This window comes from Pezoporus wallicus, unplaced genomic scaffold, assembly GCF_028554395.1.
Source record: "Pezoporus wallicus isolate ANWC-B61680 ecotype Strahan unplaced genomic scaffold, APGP_CSIRO_Pwel_v1 contig_2384, whole genome shotgun sequence".
NCBI lineage: Eukaryota > Metazoa > Chordata > Aves > Psittaciformes > Psittacidae > Pezoporus > Pezoporus wallicus.
Window position 1 is genome coordinate 10272916 of NW_026640488.1, and position 20401 is coordinate 10293316.

Here is a 20401-nt window from a genome sequence, read left to right on the forward strand (position 1 = left end):
GATGCTCTGAAGATCCAGTGACAGAAGTGAATCCTCCAATAACTTACTTTGTTGATTAAGTTTGACAGCAGGGAGACAGCTATTCTGGTTTGAATGATTTTTTCCAGCTTTTAAAGATACCAACTTGGAACATAAGGCAACAATCATTCTAAGGCACAGTACACAAGCATCTAAGCAACCTTACTTACAAATGATACATTAAGGTGTGCTTTTATTACCCAATAATTTTATTGAAGTAGACAAAGAATAAATCAAGTTTATGACAAGACACTTATTTTACCTGCTCCCCCCTTTAACTTTTCCTAGTCCAAGTTTAGCAAAGATTCAATCAAATGACCAGAAAGACTCCAAGTTAAGAAAAGAGTCAAACATCTTCAAATACCTGTGGAACAATCCTCAAGATGCTGAAGTGCTATTACAAATGAATCCTGGTATCTAGACATAGAAAGTGACAAACCCAGCTTTGTCAGCTGTAGGTAACTTTCATGCTTTAGGTATTCAACTGCTCCTTTGAAGGTGTAAATGTGTCATAGGGAAAGTGCTCAGCATATTAAGGACAAGGAAATCACTTGGATTAAGATTTATAACTTAACTTCCACTACATAAAACAGGTGACAGGAAGGTTTTGAACTGTCTTCCCATCCAGTCAGAGTCAACACAATACTCCTTGAAGGCTTGTACTACTAGGGATGTTTGGATGCCCTCTCTATTCAAATGTATTCTCAGCTGTCTTGAAACAAGTTAAAAAGGTCCACAAGGAGATGCTCCTTACCTCTTAATTAAAGCTTCGAAATAGTCTCCACTACTCTTCAAACCTCCTTCCTTGTTTGTCAGCATTTGCATGCAATTTTCTTTTCAAGAGAAATGAAAACCTGGACTGTCTTAGGCAATTTTTCTCAAAATAAGTCTCATGCATAGAGGCAGAGACCTTCCTGCTCCCCATCCTTTCAGATTTCTGCCAAATATGTTACCAAATGGCAAAGCAAAGGTCCAGTTCAGTGGTTAATGTTCATCACTTTTGGCTACTTAGTTCTTACAAGACCAAACAGACAGTAAGAGCCATCAGACCTCGGAATAACCATTTTAAAAAGCAGCATCTAGGGAAGCTTAGCACTTTCCCTGTCTTAAATTTAGATGTTAATATGACAAAAGAAATTAAATGCAATCTACTACTTGCTCAGTTGGATGACTTAGCAAAGGACTAGAAACCATGAAGTGAAACTGAGTGAATCCTGGAATTTTATTACACGCAGCACCTAGGAAAGAAAGAAAAAAAGTGTAATTTGCTGCATTTAAGATTAGTGTCTTTGTTATTGTACTTTATCATCTAAAGACCCAGTTACTAATTGTACTACAATGGTGTAATTGTTCTTTACAATCTGTTTAACTCAAGATACCTTGAAAGTACTGAATTTTAAGTAAAAATACAGTGCTGCTGCCTGCTGCAGTGCAATTAATGCCCTTATAATACAATTTGAAACAGCAACACAACTTAGGAAAATCTTTCTTTCTTTCAATCCTGATTAACTTAATGAGTTCCTCCAACACTAATCTCTTAAACACAGAACTATGGGAAATAAGAGATCAAAGAACAGCAATAAGCAGTCTAACTAAATAAGCCATGTTGATTAGCAAATTGTATTTCCTACTGATCTAAGAGTTCACTAATGAGATGCCTGGCACAGTGACTGATCTTGGAATGCTTTGAAGCTATGCTTAACATTCACATTCTCCCTGCCTTATGCCATATCTAGGGGAGGCATAACCATTCTTTTTTAAAACCTTCAAATTAATCATACACAGTCCAGGAAAACACATAAAGGTTGTAAATATTTTTGATTTTTACTAAGACTTCCAAAGATTTTGTGGAAGTCTAAGACATTGAAATGCAGAGGAAAAATGAAAATATCTCAAGTCCACACTAGGACACAGCTGCCCTGCTAACCAGCATTTGATATTATGAATGGCCAGTATTGCTGCGGGGTTCAAAGAATAATTAAAGATCTCTTTTTCAAAATCCACTTCCGGCTTTGTACTTCTGTGACCTAATTAGGTCAACAAGCTTTGTCTGTTAAGCAAAATACATACCGTAACTTCCAGTTCTATTGGCACATATGACAGCACCAAAGAACTTTGGAGTATACTTCTGGATTCTGGAAATTACTTTCTGACAGGCTACTGTTGGGTCTGTTCCCATTCTCATATACTCCACAGCTTGATAACTGAAAGAAACACAGTTACGACACCCAGACAGCCATACTGAGATTATACGTTCTGAAATACCTTTGACAGACATTGATTTCTTTGAATAATGGAAATACATGATAAATAATCTTCATCCAAACTTCATATTGGCAATTATTACTCAAGTTCTACATGAACTGTAATTACAAATAAGACTTAAAAGGGGCTGCAAGATGTCCTCTGTACCATCTATTGTTCTAGGGCAGGACTAAACCTGAGATAATGCTCTCATCATTTGCAGTAGAAGAGGCTAAGCAACATATCAGTTAAAGAACTGCAAAGAAGCAGCTAAAGAGTTAGGGGCTTTTATTTTTCACTGTGTGATTACGTTTGGCATGAAAAGTTATGACTAGTTTTCAAAAAGGCAAATGCCAAGGTACTTTTCTGAAGAAAACTGACCTCTGATATTACTGATCAACTACTGGTTTCAGTAAGCATTAAAAAAATTGTCCAGAAAAAAATTTCGGTTTCTGGGAACCTCCGAATTGAACCATTTTATCTCATGAACATGAAGGTACAATGTTTTGATCAAGACTTTGAGCTACTTTCTATTTTTTTGCAAATCAATTTAAAAAAAAAAATTACTCGAAATGAAAGAGAAATCAAGATGAACTTCTTTGTATCTACAGTATAATTAGGCAAATAAATACATGGGCATTGTTTGAATCAGTTCATTTCCAAAATGTGCTCAGAGGGAAAATAAACTTTTGTTGTCATTTTCTTTCAGAGCCTGAAGATTAGAACACATAATGTAACTTACAAGCAAGCAACACTAGATTTTGTTTTGATGAAAGATGCATATACCAAAACCAACTCGTTACACTAAGACTCATCTACAGATAACATTAACTACAGATGTTAGCAAAGTACCATGTAAGAGAGCTTTCCTTACAATTTAAAGCTCCCTATTATCTTAGATTTAGTCTAACAATCAAATAGGTTCAAGTTATCTAAAGATAACTATCTGAATATAAAGCTGTATTTCACAAGTGTCTCTTCACTAATCAAAAACTCTGTAAGACGTTACTATCTCAAAGGTGGCAGGCAGAAAATATATTTAACATTTTCTTCATTTCTGGCAAGTCAATTCTATTATTTGTTTTCATGTGGGAATATCTAAATAACATAGGAAAGATCTGTACCTACAAAGAACCTGTGAGTAACCATCTGGTCTGAGTTGTTTTCTAAAACCCACTGGTGCCAGCAGAAAGTGTTTCAAGCATTAAAGCCAACTCTTTCAGGCTGCTAAACTGTAATGTAAGCTTTTATTGATTAACCTCATAGTGGAGCTCAACTCAATACTGCTGTTGGTATCTGATACCTCAGGATAATTCATGAAGTTGTCAATTGCCTTGTATTTCAAGGCTGACTTGGAACAGACTGAAACTCATTGAGAACACTTGTAAATATGCAACAAACTAGTAAGCATTTTTAACTGCCAGTTTCAGAAAAAGCACCCAAGGAATATGAAGGCCACTGCTATATATTCCTTCAGGCATCAATGCCTATTACGTTCAGCACAGATTTCCGTAAGTCATTCCTGCTGAGACCAACTCACAAGAATGATTGTCAAAACTCAGTCATGAAAACACCCATATTTTATGTAGGCTATGCAACCAAGACGACAGCACTAAAACAGTCTTCCAGTTTCAAATTAGATGCAATTATACAGGATTGTTACAATGACACCTTCCCGCCCTCCCAAGAAATCTGAGACTCACCCCCTAACCTTCCTGCAATTTATAAGCCTCATTTCCCACACAATAAAACACTTTGTACGAGAAAGCTGATCAGTTCTGTTAAAGTGTGCAAGTTGGGGATATACTCATTACCTGGTGCCTGCTTGCTCAACAGCGTGGCAGTATTAAGGGATCTGTCATCAAGATATTTAAGAAGTCATTTCTTTTAAGACAGATCCTAAGGATGACCTGATTGTGATGCTGTTCTTTCCCCTTCCATTCCCTCCTTTACTCCCACTTCAGCAGCTAGTAAGACAGACTGTCTTTTTGAACAGTTAGTTCATTTTCTGAGTTCACATTTTGCTAGAGAAAAATAGCAAAGCCTGCCCCAAGGACAAACCTGGGTAAGAAGCGCATCATTATGTCACCATCCCCAGTGGCTGCAGCTCCTCCTGCTGTGCTATCCGCATAGGAACCTGCTCCAGCTATCGGAGAGTCTCCTACACGGCTGTAGTGAAAAATGGAAAAAAGACAACCAAAACAAAACCTGGAAATTACAGAAAATGGTAATTTAATAATTCAAGTGGGATTGCACTAATGTAATAGCTCTTGGCCTCGTATTGGCAAGTTCTTGTAACCTGGGCATACTTTTAACTTTGTCAACCTTACTGCTTCCAGCTGAGTTAGTGTTAAACTCCCAGGAGAACAGAACAGGTAAAGAGGTCACTCGACTGCAGTCAGAAGTCTTGTCTTAAAACTACCAATAAAAGTGATCTGTGATAACCTGTTTGACCTGAGGCTTAATCCACCTTGAATGCACAGCTGTTTGTTAGTATACTGACTATTGTCTGGCCAGTAAGGTTTAGCCAGTAGGCAACAGTAAGCAGCTGGGGACATTAGTATGTTCAATAACTTGGTGCTAAATCCATTAGTTGTCTGTCTTGGTTGACAGACAAGATTCATATCTGGGTAAAAAAAAAATCTCAAAGACAAAATTCAAGCCTAGGGCTCTGATTCTACACACAATTCTTTGGAGACTGCACCTCTCCAAAATGCTTATTTGCCTCTGGTGCCATGCCTTACAAGGTGCCTTGCAACTGTGCCAGCTGTTTGTGTCTCTGTATGGTAAATTAAGTGAGCTGAAAAGCAAGCACTCCCTCAAAGACAAACATCTTGCAACAGTTTCTCAGTACTGGGATTTGTGGCAATGCCCAGAAATAAGCCAGGCCATTTTGTGATCACTGCAGTCTAAAACATAACCTTTATATAGGCTTAATGTAGCAAATGAGACAGGAAAAAAGCTTTTTTTGTAAAATCAGAGATACTAACCCTGGAATTTTGTGGACTGCACCATTAGTAGATGTCCCAGAAACAACAGTTCCACTCCCACCGATTACAATCATACCTAAAGTTTTCAACAAGGATGAAAAACATTCTGAAACAAGCCTAACAAATTTATTTAATTAGCACTATGGTATTAAATAAGCCACAATACCCAGACTTCTCAAACTACCAATATCCTTACATATAGAGAAGCCATACTCTTACGGAAGTTCTTCTTAAAACACATTTGGAAACTTTCTGGATGTATTACAAGAGCTCAAAAACCAGTCTATAAAAGTGAGTGCCACACTGTTCAGAGCTGTACATTACTGCTGCCCAAGCATCTGCTGTCTCCTGATACACACCTATTTTAACCAGTAGATAACATGTACCTGGTACCTTGCCCCAGTACCACCAGAACAACAAAAGTCTGGAAAGTATAAAGGGTACTTTAGGGAGACTTAAAGGGAAAAAAAAAAAAAAAAAAAAAAAGGGGGGGGTGTGTGTCAGAAGAATCAGAAGGATGAGCTTAAATTTCACAGACGGTGACACATTGCCTGCCAAAGTTAACAACAATTACATGTCAGGCAATCAGATGTGTGGATAAGCCTACTCCTTGTTAATTTTGTACTGATAAGGAAGGCACTGCATCCATAGCTGCCCAAGAAATTATGGCAAGGTATCTGAGGGAAAAGCAGTAGGGCATTGAACAAAAGCTAAGGTGGAAGAATGATGAAGAAAAAATACATCCACAACAGAGTTACCAAAAAGTTGTTACCAATAGTATCATGATTATGAAAACTTCTTCGTGAGATCTGCTCTTCTTTATAAGTTACTTTTTCAGGTCGTTTGTATGGTCCACAGGATTTTGAAGAGTCTGGTATCACATTCTGTAAACATTTTGTGATTTGCATGAATAATATATTCTGCTTCATTATAGATAAATTTAAAAATACCACAGTCAATATCTGTAATCTACCACACAGGTAACAGATGACCGATACTTAAATTACACAGCTGTACTGAAATCCCACAGACTGATTTGCTTAAAGAATAAAGAATGACTTCTGGCATTATGCAGTTAAAAGTTTTTCTTACTAGAAAGTTACATTAAAGATTCTCCTCTGCTCCACTGACTGATAAAAAAAAAAAAATCATCAAAACAAAGAAAATTTTTGAGCTAAAAGCCAGCCAGATGAACTGAGTTTGTTCTACTAATGTCAAGATATTATTAAGTATCATAGTCATCATAGTCAAGATATTTTCCCAACTGAAAACCACAATATATACTGAATTAAAATGGTTCAGCAATGCAGCATTTAATAGCCAAGAAGCAAGACAGCATACAAACATGTAGAAATTTGTAACACTAGTCAAAAAACAAACAAAAAAACCAAACAGGAGAGAAATCTCATCACAACAGGCAAGTTTAACAGACAGCTGCATTAATGTGATGTGTTCACAAGTCTGCATAAAGCCTCGCTTTTTAGGAACCTTAATTGCTACCATAAGGTTTTCTTACAGAAATTTATAAATGCATCAAAAAGTATACACTCCGCCAAGGCCAAAACCAGCAGGATCCAAGAAATTAAGAGCTAGACACATACTTTTGCTGGACCTACCAAATGCTTGGTAATTCCAAATTTTTTCATTTAATATGCAAAACTTCTTTTTTCTTCACATGCAAAGCACAACTTCAATATAAGCTGAAAGAGGCAATGCTGCATTACTGACTTCCTAAACCCCACTTTCACCACCACCACACTTTACCTTCCAGTAATTTGGCTGACAGCTTTGATTAAGCCACTCTGAATACACCAAAAGAGATTTTTGGGTAGTTAAATCTTCATACGGAAACCCCATTCTTACAGCAAACAGGGAGGCTTGAAAAGCAACAACAAAGCCAAAAACATTGATTTATTCATATGGTTATATATTTTATGATAATACATTCATGTAATGTTATCTAGAAATCAAAAATACTGTATCCTCTCTAGAGATGAGAAATGTCTTCAGGGAGCAGTACAAGCCATTATAGTAATGTATAACTGCAGTAGCAAACTCTCCCTTCACTGGCAATATCAAATTTCCTCAATTCACTGTAATTATGTTAACTTATGTAAGTTTTAGCACTGAAAGAAAACAGATTCAATTCTGTTAATCAACTGAACACAAACAACCTGAAGCAAGAGTGGCCTGGGCTGTGTGTGTCACAGAAATATTTAAGTATATTATACAAATAACAGTATATTTTCCTTAAAAATCTAGTCTTCTATGAAATACAAGTAACAGCAGCACATTTACCACCAAAACACTGATACTTGCAGAAATTAATCCACCAGCTTACATATTACACTTCTTCCTTGCAGTTTGAAAAGTGACTGCTTCCTTGTTTTGAAAATTAATATAGTATGTGTCAAGAGAGCAAAAGAAATACCAACACAAGCAATGAAAGAATGCTGCACTTCTAAGAACGGATTTTCTTGTAAGGGAAAGGGAAATGAAAAAAGATCAACTACTCTTTCATCTTTTAGTTGTAGATACATTTGATATTACCAAGTAACAGATACTGTTGCTAGATTCAGATGCTTGAATTTATATTACCAATCCATGATAATAATGTCACTGTAACATGCAGCTGAACGAGCTTCTCCAGCTGAAGAATTAAGAAAAGCCTTCAGTTATTTCTGGACATGTTTTCTATGTTTTTCTTTAAAACTGACACAGTTAAATCCTCTTTGTACTCGGAGTATAAGAAAACTGACAGCTTCAATTAAACAAAACAGGCAGGTCTGGTGGTTTTTCTTGTTTGGTTGGTTTTTGTTTTGGGGATTGTTTTTAGGTAAACTTGTGCTTGTGCATATTTGTCAGTCATTCTTTCATGACTTCTAAAGCCTTGTTTCTATTCCAGGAAGCAGAATTGGTCATGTTTACTCCCTGAACTGTTTACTTGGATTACTGGTCTAAGTATTGCTCGAGACAAAGTGAAAGGGTCAGGCATACTGTGATTATGAAACTTTCCTATCTGTTGGAGACAAACCTGAAAACTTCTTGGCACATGATAACCAAACTAATTCTTTGCTTTCTCACTTGTAATCATTCTGCATTAAATGTTCCTCACCAGATTCAGAGCATATACATGGCCTCTATTGCTGATTTTCCAAGACTTGTCCTAAAGAAATCAGGCAATGAACAGAGAAAGCAGTTCTTTTAACAGTGCAACTCTGATCAGCGTGGTTATCTGTATCTGCTCAACAAAAGCTACATCATGGCTAAGAAGCAGAACCCAGGAAACTACATACTGGTCAGCCTCATGCTGATTACTGCGATGATTGAACAACTAAGCCTGGACACCATTTCTGAGCACGTGAAGGACAAGAAGGCGACTGCGAGTTGTCAGCATGGCTTCACGAAAGGGAAGTTGTGGCTGATCAGCCCGATAACCTTCTGTGATGAAACAACTGGTTTGGTACATGAGGGGAGAGCAGTGGATATTGTCTACCTTAACTTCCACATCAAAGGCTTTTGACACTGTCTCCCATAAGATTCTCAAAGAGAAGTTGATGAAGTATGGACTGAATGAAGGACCAAACTTAAGAGGGTGTTTGGTGATCAGCAGTATGAAGTCTAGAGCCAGTAACTAGCAGCGTAACACTGGGATCAATACAGGGTCAAGCATTGTTCAGTATCTTCATTAATGACCTGGATGAGGGGGTGCACATCCTCACCAAATTTTGCAGATGATACAAAACTAGGAGGAGTGGCTGAAGCTGGGACTGTTCAGCCTGGTTCAGGAGATCTCATCAATATATAAAAATATCTGAAGGGAGTGTGTAAAGATCAAGCCAGGCTCTTTTCAGTGGTGTGTAGTGACATGAAAAGAGGCAATGGGCACAAACAGAAACGTGAGAAGCTTCCTCTGAACAACAAGGCACACCTCTACACTCTGGGGGGGGTGACAAAGTTGCTCACAGGTTGCAGAGTCTCCATCTCTGGAATCTCTGGAGATATTCAAAAGCCACCTGGAAATGTTCCTGGGCAACCGGTTCTAGGTGGCCCTACTTAAGGAGGGAGGTTGGACCAGAAGACCTGAAGTCCCTGCCGTCAACCACCCTATGATTCTGTAATGCACTGTCTTCCTTAAATTCTTGATGTACAAAACGTGTTAAGATACCTAAACTTCATTTTTTTTGAGTCAATATAAACAGAACTGCGAAGACTATTCAGGTGTCATGGCACTCTTAACAGATGCCATCAGTACTTTTAACACTGAAAATTAAAATTTCATGTTACTTTCATTAAAATTTTACTGCCAGAAACAAGGTACGTGTCACACATTTAAAAATGATCAACTAAACAAAATGAATGTGTGCCACAGCTTGCCTCCTCCTCTCTAGTACGAACTTCTCAAAGAAATTATATTTTAGGAAATGGGCAGACTTTCCTGGATTATATCACTAAACATATTTGAATAAAAGTGTACTTTAGTTATTTGGAAAAAAATAAAGAATAATCTCAGCAATTCTGCATCTGGAATAAAGAAAGCCTGCAGAGATTATATATATTAAAAGGATTTACTATTCTAACTAGCTTTTCTGGTGAAAATGTGAACATTTTCATTTAGAAAATAAACTATCATTTCTCCCACATACTGATTTGAAGGTCCAGATGTATTTTTCTGAAGCTATGGCTCCATTTTTCTCTTTATCAATTTTTGCTTGGTAAAGACAACTATAGTTTCCTTTATCCAAGTTCCTATTTCTCCAGAAAATACATGCTTTCAGAATACTATTCTTTCTTAATTTCTCTCTGCTTTGATTAATTCACTAACATTTACGCCCCATCCAACCTGGCCTTGAACACTTCCAGGGATGGGGCATCAACAGCTTCTCTGGGTAATCTGTTCCAGTGTCTCGCCATCCTCATAGTAAAGAATTTCTTGCTAATGTCTAATCTAAATCTACCTTCCTTCAGTTTAAAAACATTCCTACTTGTCCTGTCATTACATGCTCTTATAAAACATCGCTCTCCAGATTTCCTATAGGCACCCTTTAGGTATTGGTTCTCCAGGCTCAACAAGCCCTCCTCGCTCATCTTGTCTCCATAGTAGAGGTAATCCAGCCCTCTGAGCATCTCTGTAGCCCTCCTCTGGACTCCCTCAACCAGGTCCACATCCCTCCTCTGTTGCTGGCCCCAAAGCTGAATGCAGCTGAATTACGTCCCTCGACCTGCTGGCCACACTCCTTTTGACACAGCCCAGGATACAGCTGGCTTTGTGGCCTGCGAGCGCTCACTGCTGGCTCATGTTGAGCTTTTTGTCAACCAACACCCCTAAATCCTTCTCCTCAGGCTGCTCTCAATCCAATCCCCACTCAGCCTGTCTTTATGCTTGGGACTGACCTGACCCAGGTGTATGACCTTGCACTTGACCTTGAACCTTCATAAGGTCTATGCTGGCGCACCTCTCAAGACTGTCAAGATTCCTCTAGATAGCATTCCTTCCCTCCAGCATGTCAATCACACCACAAATCTCAGTGGTGTTGGTAAACTTGTTGAAGGTGTAAGGGGGAAAGGAGTATGACGAGCACTACCTGACCAATTTCTTTTTCAGCATCATCTGTGAGATCTTTCTTACCAAAGCCATTTGTAACCTAGTCATGACCAACTGCTCAAATGAAATAGAATCTGCAAATCCCAATCTCTCTTTTCAGACTTCCTGTCAAACACTGTCTTCACCTCCCTCTGTTGCCCTATTTCACTCCATCAAGAAACTACTGTTGCACTTATTTCTCTATCATTCTGTACATGCTAATTCCCTCAAGAATCTTTAATCTTTTCTTAGCAGTTTCAAACCACCTTCCCTTAATGCTCAGATGCCAATTTTGCACTGACTTCCACATTTCTTTCTGAACAGGCAAATACATTTTAAAAGTCCTTAACTGTGAGCCAAGTAACCTTCCATTCACTACTCATATACCTCCCTGGAATGTACATCTCTTTTGAAATCAGTATTCTAACAGCAGCAGCTCATATTTGAAAAGCCCAACTACTCCTCCAGTTTGCTATCGCTCTTTTGTTGTGCCGAGGATTACAACCCCTAATGCAGTTTTTTACATTCAAATTCTCACATATTTCTAAACTGTGAAGTACAACAGTCATGCTGAATACATACTACAATAGTAAAATCTAACTCTACAGTCTATTAAGTCTGTTATTCTTTAGAAAAAGTTGCTCTATGGTTTTAAATTAAATGTTTACATCTAACAGCTGCTACAGTGCCTCATCTCAAATCATCTTTGATACCTTTCATATCTGTGGTATTAACAAAGCCTTGGGATTACAAGTTAACGTTTCCAAATAAATTGGTGGAAAGACCACAAAATCGTGTTTTTCTTTTCATGTCCAAACAGTGAACAACTTAATTCATTCACATGTAATAAGATAGTAAACACTTCTGAATTATTTGAATACTCATTTGATTGTCAGGGAATCCTTCCTCCTATATTACCAAGAGTAATATACAGCAATTTTGGCAGGAAGTGTTATAAGAAAAAGGTATGTTTTGAAGACAGTTAAAAGGATAATTACCTGACTCTCCCACTAATAACGTATGCTTAGTGTATTCCATGACTTTTCGTGCTACACTGATTGCATTTTTTACATGTCTGAGATCCGCAACTGCTCCAACTTCCATGGTGTTGCTGTAACAAGAAATATTTAAAACTTATTAAAAATACAAGAATAATTGTACATTTTTATCAGACAAAATCTGTTCTCATCTAAATTAGAAAGCCTTCTCTTTTAACACATTGCTTTAATTGTTCTATGCCATAGACAGACAACATCACTAATCTAGTAGTAGACAAACTAAATCACTTGTGGGAAAAACTTTACCCCTGTATTGTTTACTTTCACAGGCATGGGGATAAGGCTCAAGTAACAGTAACTCAGTCCAGAGTAATATTTTCAGTGGAATAACTATTTTATCACATAAACTCATATTTGTGCAATTATATAATTGCATATAATTGCAATTACTCTTTAATCAGGGCAGCTTTAAATGGTAAATAAAGCACAGAATACAATTGCTCCAGAAGTGAAATATTTATGGAATGAACGTAAAGGGAAAGCTTACAATGCTACCAACCATCTGCTTTGTGAGTGTGATATCCAGAGCTAGATTACCACACTATATATAAAGATTCAGCAACAAACATGCTTAGCTACTATTGCACTAATTAAGTATTTTCCCTAGCTCCACAAGTTTACATATAACTTTGTCCTATAGTCAACCCTAAATCAGCAAGATCTCTGTAACAACAGATCTTACATTAAAATGTGCTAAACATAATGGGGATCATTCTTTTCTCCATGTAGTTTTCTTACCCATTCATAATCATTGCATCCAGTGTTGTTTCTCCACTTTCATCTGGACTTCCTCCATATCCCACGCTCCCATCACATTGGTCGATCTCACACTGACCACAGCCTCTCTCAACTGCATCCAGCTCAGAACCTCCCAATTGCAATACTCCCCAAGCTATAATCAACACATATAATTGTCACTAGTGAAATATCTCCACTACTACTTTAAAGAATGTTTTAAAGATAGACATAATGAAGATGCACTATATAAGTGGATAAAGCAAGTAAACTGTAATTTATAGGTGAAATAAAGTCAAAATATTAATATATTCAAAAGCTTGTAAAGCATTATTTTTCTAAATACTATTCTTCTTGCATATCTGATTAGTGTTTATGACTGAGAAACTGAACTTTTTTCTGACTGAGAAGGTCTTTACTAACAGTCATCACAACTTCTATACATTAAATAACCTCCTCATTTGACAAGAACCAACTATTGCTTTATCACTGCTTATTTAAAGCCCTCTGACGGTGGGGGAGGAAGAGGGAAGCAAAACTTTTATCTCAAAATAAAAAGCAAAAGTTATAATAAGCAGCCCTCAAAAGCTTCATATGAGAATACGAAGTGTCCAGCTGCAGAATAAAAAGATCTAAACCATACGGTGATCTAAAAGATCTAAAATTTTATCAATAAGAACAAAAAGAAAGTGGAAACAATATACAAGAAATTAGTCTCCACATTCTCCTGTCCAATCCTTTAGTCTTCTGCTGTTTAAGATCTAGCTCATGGTGCTGTTTTGTAAGACATTACAGACATGCCAAATGATATGATTTGAATAAGCTGAGCCTGAAGCTGGCACATGGGAGCACATGTGACATTTCACAAGGCTGGACCTCAGGCAAGATTTTCCTACATGCTGAGCTTGCTGCCACTGACAGCAGCAATCCTGCTTGCTCCTCCTTGTGCTCCCTCATCTGCCAGACCCAGCACAGGGGTGGCAGGAGAAGCAATGCAGCCCACCTCTTTTTGGCAGAAGCAAACAATTACACTGTCTCTACCATCTCAAGAAGCCTCATCTTTACAAATGCTGCATGCAACTGCATGAAACTACATACACCAAGGAAGAAGTAGGACACCTAGAATCCAACTCCTCATGCACTTGTCTTTATTATAAACTCCAGTGAGGAGTTCCACTCCATGTCCTACTACCTTTATTGCTGTGAGTAGCCTTAACAGAAGCTTTCAAAATCTGCAAAGCAAGGGCCATGCAGTTTTCATGACTGCATTTCACTTCTGACCTATACAAGGTTTTACCCATTTCACTAATAAATCTTCCATAATATGTGATTACTTGCAACTCAACTATGATAAAATAGCCTGAGTCTTTTAAATTCAGTATCCACAACTAATTTATGTTGCCACAGGAAAATCTGCTTTGACTGTCAATAACACATCACAAAACTACACAGAGCTCCAAAAATACTGTACTAAGAACTGTCTAAATGTTTGGGGCAAGAATGAATCTCAGAAAGGCACAATTAAAAACATATTATTAGCAAAAGAATGTTTTTAGTCCAGCTTTTCCACAGCCCATAACCCCTCAGCTTCCCTTTTATTTTAAAGGCATTTTTCCCAACCTTGAAAGCTGAACCACTTTCTTGCAGGCTGTCAAGCAACACCAATGCTCAGACAGAGCGCAACACCAACGCACAGGCATCTCAGGGGCCTGGCCCCTTCCCCACAGAAAGGCACTACGAGGCCCCTAGACCCGCCGCAGGCCCTTACCAAGCACTTCACGCAGCTTCCCTGCGGTACCGGGACTCGCTCTGCCCCGTGAGCGTAACACAGGCCCTCTGCAGCCGGAGCCCTGTACCAGAAGCCGGGTCACAGCCTACTTTTTAGCACACATAACCGTGATCATGCTTAAGAGACTTCCAAACCAACACGCAGAACTCCCGGCAGCCCCTCAGAAGGCCGGGACACCCCGCCCCACCCGACCCCCCACCGGGCACCTGTCTCTGCGGCCTTCCTAAACGCCCAAGTGTTGATGACTACAGGCAAGGCGGCAGCCAAGGTAGCACCCGCCGGCTGCAACAGGACGAGCAGGAGAGGAGCGACCACCATCCACCGCCGGACCTCACCACACCCTGCCACCGCCGCCATAGCCTCCGCACCGCCACGATTCGGACGGCGGCTGCCACGCATGCGCACACGGCAGCGCAGCGGTGCGGGCGCTGTTGGTACTGGCCGCGGTGGAGGGCGCTACTTGGCCGGGGGGAGTGTTGCGTCCGGTAGGGATTAGGCTATGTGCAGGGGGTGGGTTTGCAGCCGGCTGGCTGAGGGGCGACTTTGGGTCAAGGGAAAGCCTAAACGCCTCCCATCTAAGGCCAAGGCCTAGCGCAGATTAAAATGCCACTTATATATTTATTGTGTGCCTGGTGTGCTTTAAAGCCAGCATGTGTGTGTGGAGGTCACGGTAGTGAAGTGTCATGCTGGGGTGTTGGAGGTGGCTGTGGTAGTGGGTGGTGCTGGGGCTGAGCGGTGGGTGCCAGCGCAGACCCTGTGGCAGCAGGGCTGTGGGGTTGGAGCACACCTGGTAAAGCATGTACAAAAACAATCTCCATGTGTGCTCATGAGATTCACATACAGCGTGCACCCTGCCAACACGTGCATGTTTGTCAAAAGTGTTCGCACGGCACAGAGGCATTTCTGCGAAAGACATTTTGTGATCTACTGTAGTGAATAGCTTACAAAAGAGTCTGTAAAAAGCCTTGCTTTATAGAAATCATAAAACGTAACAAGTAATTTTTTTTAATTCTATCCCTGCTGTTCAAGCTTTTCATTGTAAACTACTAACGATATTTTAAAGCCATTTGACGTGCTGCCATAGCAGTCTGACGTCAGGTCCATAGGCTCACGTGCTGTCAGCGTAATGCACCCATTTGTGTTCAGGGCTGATTATGTTCAGTTACTGGTCATCAACCAGCTGCATTACTTTTGAAAAACATGAAAAAAGGTGGTTTCTGCTTCTACCACAAGAAAAGGATATAAAATATACTGCTTTTTTGTTTGTTTGTTGCTTTTTTCAGCTCATTCTCATTACTCTTTTACAACATCTAATGGCCAAACTCGATTATCCTTCACCAGTAATGTCATTGTTCTTGGATTTGCACTAAGAAGAGACACTTGGACCTTATGTGTGACAAGCTCAAGCTTGTAGGCATGCATAAATTGTAAGCGTACTTAAGATGGTTTAAAAAGCCTGAAACAGTATTATTTTTATTATAACAAAATGATCCAGAGACTTTGGAATTCAATAGTTGTCATAAAAGAAATGTGTTATCCTTTATTTACCAAAGTAATAAAATAATAAAATACAGTATTGGTTTTGACTTTAGTAATAGCTTGTCCTTGGTTTCAGCCAGTTCCCAAAAGCAAAGCTGCAAGTAGTCTACAGAAACCTTTACTCATATAAATACCGTTAGCTGATTTATATCTGATATTACTGTTCTTATTTTTGTCACGTATTTGTGTGTGAAGCTGTTCAAGAAGGAAAAAGGGCCAAAATATAGATCCAAATTAATGTTAAAGGAAGGAAAACAGAGGAAAATATTTTCAGGGAAGTAATTCAGTAGTCAGTGAAAAGGAAAATATAATCAAGCATGTTCCTAAAATTGATATATTAACGATATTTTCCAAATAATGTTTTCTTTTAGAAAGGTAAAATGGACCATTATGAAAGAAAAGCACTTTGATATGGGTTTCATTCAAATAAAAGTATTGACTGTGCTGGTTGCATCTGCACAGCTGTAGAGAGAATATTTTGTACAACTTGAAACAGCATAACATAATGCTTTGAGGCCCATGTAGAAATTCAGTTGTTTTGGTTTCTGTGGTATGCTTTCTAACTGGCATTCAAATGTGAATGACTTCCAGCTAGATATAAATGCAATAATGAATCCATGCTTTACTGTATACTATGTTATTAAATATAATATATTTTTATACTAACTGTGAAAAAAACTCACAAAGCGAAGACTGCTCTCAGATGCAGTGTGTGAAATCAACACCAACACCAAAGGTGATAAAACTGTTTTTACATGCTGAAAGCTGAGCAGAATTTGAGCAGTATCTGTCCAAGACAACTTTGCAAATCAGTTCTGTTATATCCATCTGGGCTCTTGATTTGCCTTCTGTCTCTGATATAAAGTATTTTAAAATTGGTCTTTGAATGTAAAACTTGTTTGTAATTTTCTGAGAAGTAGCAGTTGGTTTATATCAGTTCTTCCTAAATGGGCATTGAAAATGTACCTTAATCTGTTTGCCCCTCAATAGTTACTGTTACCTGTAGCTAAGATTAATGGTGATACCAGTAGACGTTTTTCTCTGCAGCTAAAAATCAAATAATTGTTTCCACAGCATTTTTCTTCAAGTGCATAATATTAAAAGAATATTCTAGAGAAATAGTTCTGTGGACAAGGGATTACTGAGAGGATCTATAACAGACAACACTGTGACTGACTGGCACTGTGTAATTAATGAAATACACAGGAGGAGATTCACCTCTTTCACTGAGAGTGTCTGTTCCTACAGTGTCCAAATTCTGACCTCAATTATATCTGTGTGACCTTATCTAGCGCCATCTGTTCAAAAATGCATGCCTAGTTCCTTTTTGCTGTCTCAAATTTTCCCTAAATGTGCTTTGAAATCTGATTAAGTGTTGTAGCTATATCTGTAATTTGTTTACATTTTAATCTTGATTTTGCTTACGCTTTCTAATGCTAACATACATAAACACAAAAAGCAAATCTGAGAATAATTTTCTTAGTAAAAACAATCAACCCTTCAATTAGCATTTGCTATAGAAACTTAGTATGGGGGTTTTGTTATGTTGTTTTGTTTTGTTTTTTGACACGTAACATTTTGAATCCATCATGCTTCTAATTAAAATATATTTTTAAATGACCCTGTGTTATGGGTTTCTGGTTTGGGTAGATTTGTGGAAGCAACCTGCTCTGTTGTTTTCTAAATTCCTTTTTTTCTCTTTGGATCTCTTTCATGGCTTCTTACAATATGTATGTTCTCGCATTCACTGGACAACACTGGTTGAATGGTAAGTGTTTCCATCATTTACCTCTTAAATCTTCTAGGAAAGACCCTTATGCCCTCTCTCATTTTCAAAGCTACTTAGTTATACTTACCTGAATCCTCCATAAAAATCAGCATCAGTGTGAGTTCTCTCAAAATGTGTAATGTTAAAATCATACAGTTATCCAGACCTCTGCTTCCCATATTGTTTTTCTGGTTTCATGTCTTCCCCAGGAATCTTTTCCCATGTGTTATGCATTCTCTTTTACTTTTACTGTAAGGTCTCTTGGGTCTGGGTTATCATTTTAAGTATGTATAGCGTACAGCACCAGTGTGTCCTAACTTAGCACTCTCTGATCCTTGACAATATGTTAATGAGCATTAATATCTATAATGAGGAAAAGTACAGATGCTAATTATAATAACCACACAGCCATCATAGTAACTAAGCAATAATAGTCATGTTTCCATTGATAAATTTGCTTTTGTTGCCACTTTTTTATCATATTGCTAAGTTACTTTTTTACTTTGTAACCTCAAAATAATTATGACATGTTACAGAACAATATGTTCTTGCACTATTATTTTGGCCTATTGTAGCATTATGTCTCAAAACAAGTTATGTGTAATATATTTCCTAGTCGTAATTGCTATACTGGTCCACTGCAGTAATAAAGTTGTCATATGGAACATGTAAAGGACCACTTTACATTGTTGGAACTGCCTTTTTTATTAGAAGTCCTTGTAACTTTATGATGTCTTCATAGATGTGATCCATAGCAATAATAAAGTTGTTGGACAAATGCAGCAAGTTACTGTTTGCTACCCCCAAGTCTGAAAGTTATCTTGACATTGTTAAATGAGCATACTTAAAGTTTTCAATGTTGAAGGGAAGGTAACCAGGAACTTGTATTATATGAATAGTATCTTAGAAATATGGCAATGTACAATGTGTACATCTATTTCAGGTGTTTCAAGTATGCTTACCAAAATTTTTAGAAGGGATCCTCATCTATTTTGGATTACCTATGAGTAGAGGGCATATCAACACTGCATGCAGCACTATGATGTTTTCAGTGTTATCACACCCCAAAGCAGTAAGCAATTGCTTTAGGATATAGTTTACAATGTGTAAGACCCAATTTCGAAAAGAAAATTGTACGATGTCTGTGCATAGTGCTCTGTGCAAGTTGTTTCCTCTGTAGTCTTTGTCAGGACACACTTATGCCATTCTGTGTTTCCCTATGTATTAGTCTGTACAAGCAGAGCCCCAAGTTTTATACCTGCTTCTGTGTCTCATACTCAGTTTCGTCCACATAAACCTTGCTGAGGTATCCCAGCCCAATAGTGTTTGGTGTAAAGATGGCTGAAATATTTTGAAGGTAGATTTTAAGAACAGGACAGAGAAGTGATAAAGAGGTAGTTCCTGCTCCGTGATGTCTGAACTGGATGTATCCTCAGCTCTGCAGTGTTTCCAAATCATTGAAGAAGTGTACAAATCAGGTCAAAGTAATTTTGAGAATCTGCTTCTGCAAGTACCAACCATTCAGTTACTGTCCTTTGCAAGTTCTGTTAGACTCTGATAGTAACCACAGGGGTTATTAAGTGGGAAATTCATCTTTTTTTTGGCTTCAGACTGACAAACTAGAGTCTCGAACAAAAATGCTCTTGATAGCATTTACTAACTGTATTTTAAGATGAAATAACTGAGATACAAAGCACAGAAATACAAAGTTATGAGCTACCGCTGCATTTTTAAGTTAATTTTTGCCAGGAATTGACCTTCTGTACTGACTAAATCATAGGATATGATGCCTAGAGACAAGGGGCAAGCCAGTGGTTAAGCAGCAGGTGTGAGTCTGAATTTACTTACTTTGCAAGGATTTTGTCTCATTATTTGACTATAATAATCTCATCCTTTCATGGTCACACAAGTGCAATACCACAGAATACAGAGGAGATTCTGTATTTGAAACAAGAGCAGATTTTTGCTTCAGATTTTTTGTGTTTTCATTCTATGTAAATGTTTCTCAGATTCTGTAAGTTTTTACTTGAGGGAAAGGTGATGTTTCGTGTGTTTGCTGTTATCTTTGATACTCACTTTTGAAATTATGTTGTGACTTAACCTCATCACATACCCTAGATAAACCTCAATAAAATGTATCTCTTCCTATGTTTTCTTCTCTTCCAGGTTGTGATTTTACAATTACTTTTTAGATTTAGACTTTAGAGTCACATTGAAAGGGGATGCCACATTGCTTTTGCAGCATAAATAATGAATTCAGTTTGTAAATAAATAATAGTTAAACTGACCTTTCAGACTCTTAGTATTCTGGATGGCTTAATTGGCTTCACTGGAGAAGCATCTGGTAAATGACTACTCCCTCATCAGCAGAACTGGTTCACCTACAAGACTACAAGGGAGTTGCCTGGAGCCCTAGCTAGCTTGGGCAGTTGATAGAGAAAAAAGGGACACATATCTCATCTTCTGACCTGAAACTCCCTTAGTCTGTAACAACACATGTTATGGTGTACGAGACAGGAATTACTGAGTCCATTTATGATAGTCTCTGGTCGTCTTTACATTGCCTTGACTTTCATAAAACATTCCTATACTCTTTCAGTATTATATATATAACTTTTCAGAAAAGCATTTTCTAAAATATTAAAATTGGTCAAGTCCAGTGTCTTTATTATCTGT

At 38.1% G+C, this 20401-nt stretch overlaps 1 protein-coding gene across 1 annotated transcript; it reads right to left on the reverse strand.

The window, feature by feature from the left end:
• Positions 1-204: 204 nt before the first annotated feature.
• Positions 205-14817, reverse strand: AGA (aspartylglucosaminidase). The gene is made up of 9 exons (XM_057419195.1): positions 14625-14817; positions 12633-12786; positions 11835-11947; positions 7017-7129; positions 6025-6136; positions 5253-5328; positions 4324-4431; positions 2089-2222; positions 205-1256 (listed from the first exon to the last, which is right to left on the reverse strand). Exons 1-9 carry the CDS (start codon positions 14815-14817, stop codon positions 1156-1158), a joined length of 1104 nt encoding a protein of 367 aa, XP_057275178.1. The 3' UTR covers positions 205-1155.
• Positions 14818-20401: the final 5584 nt, after the last annotated feature.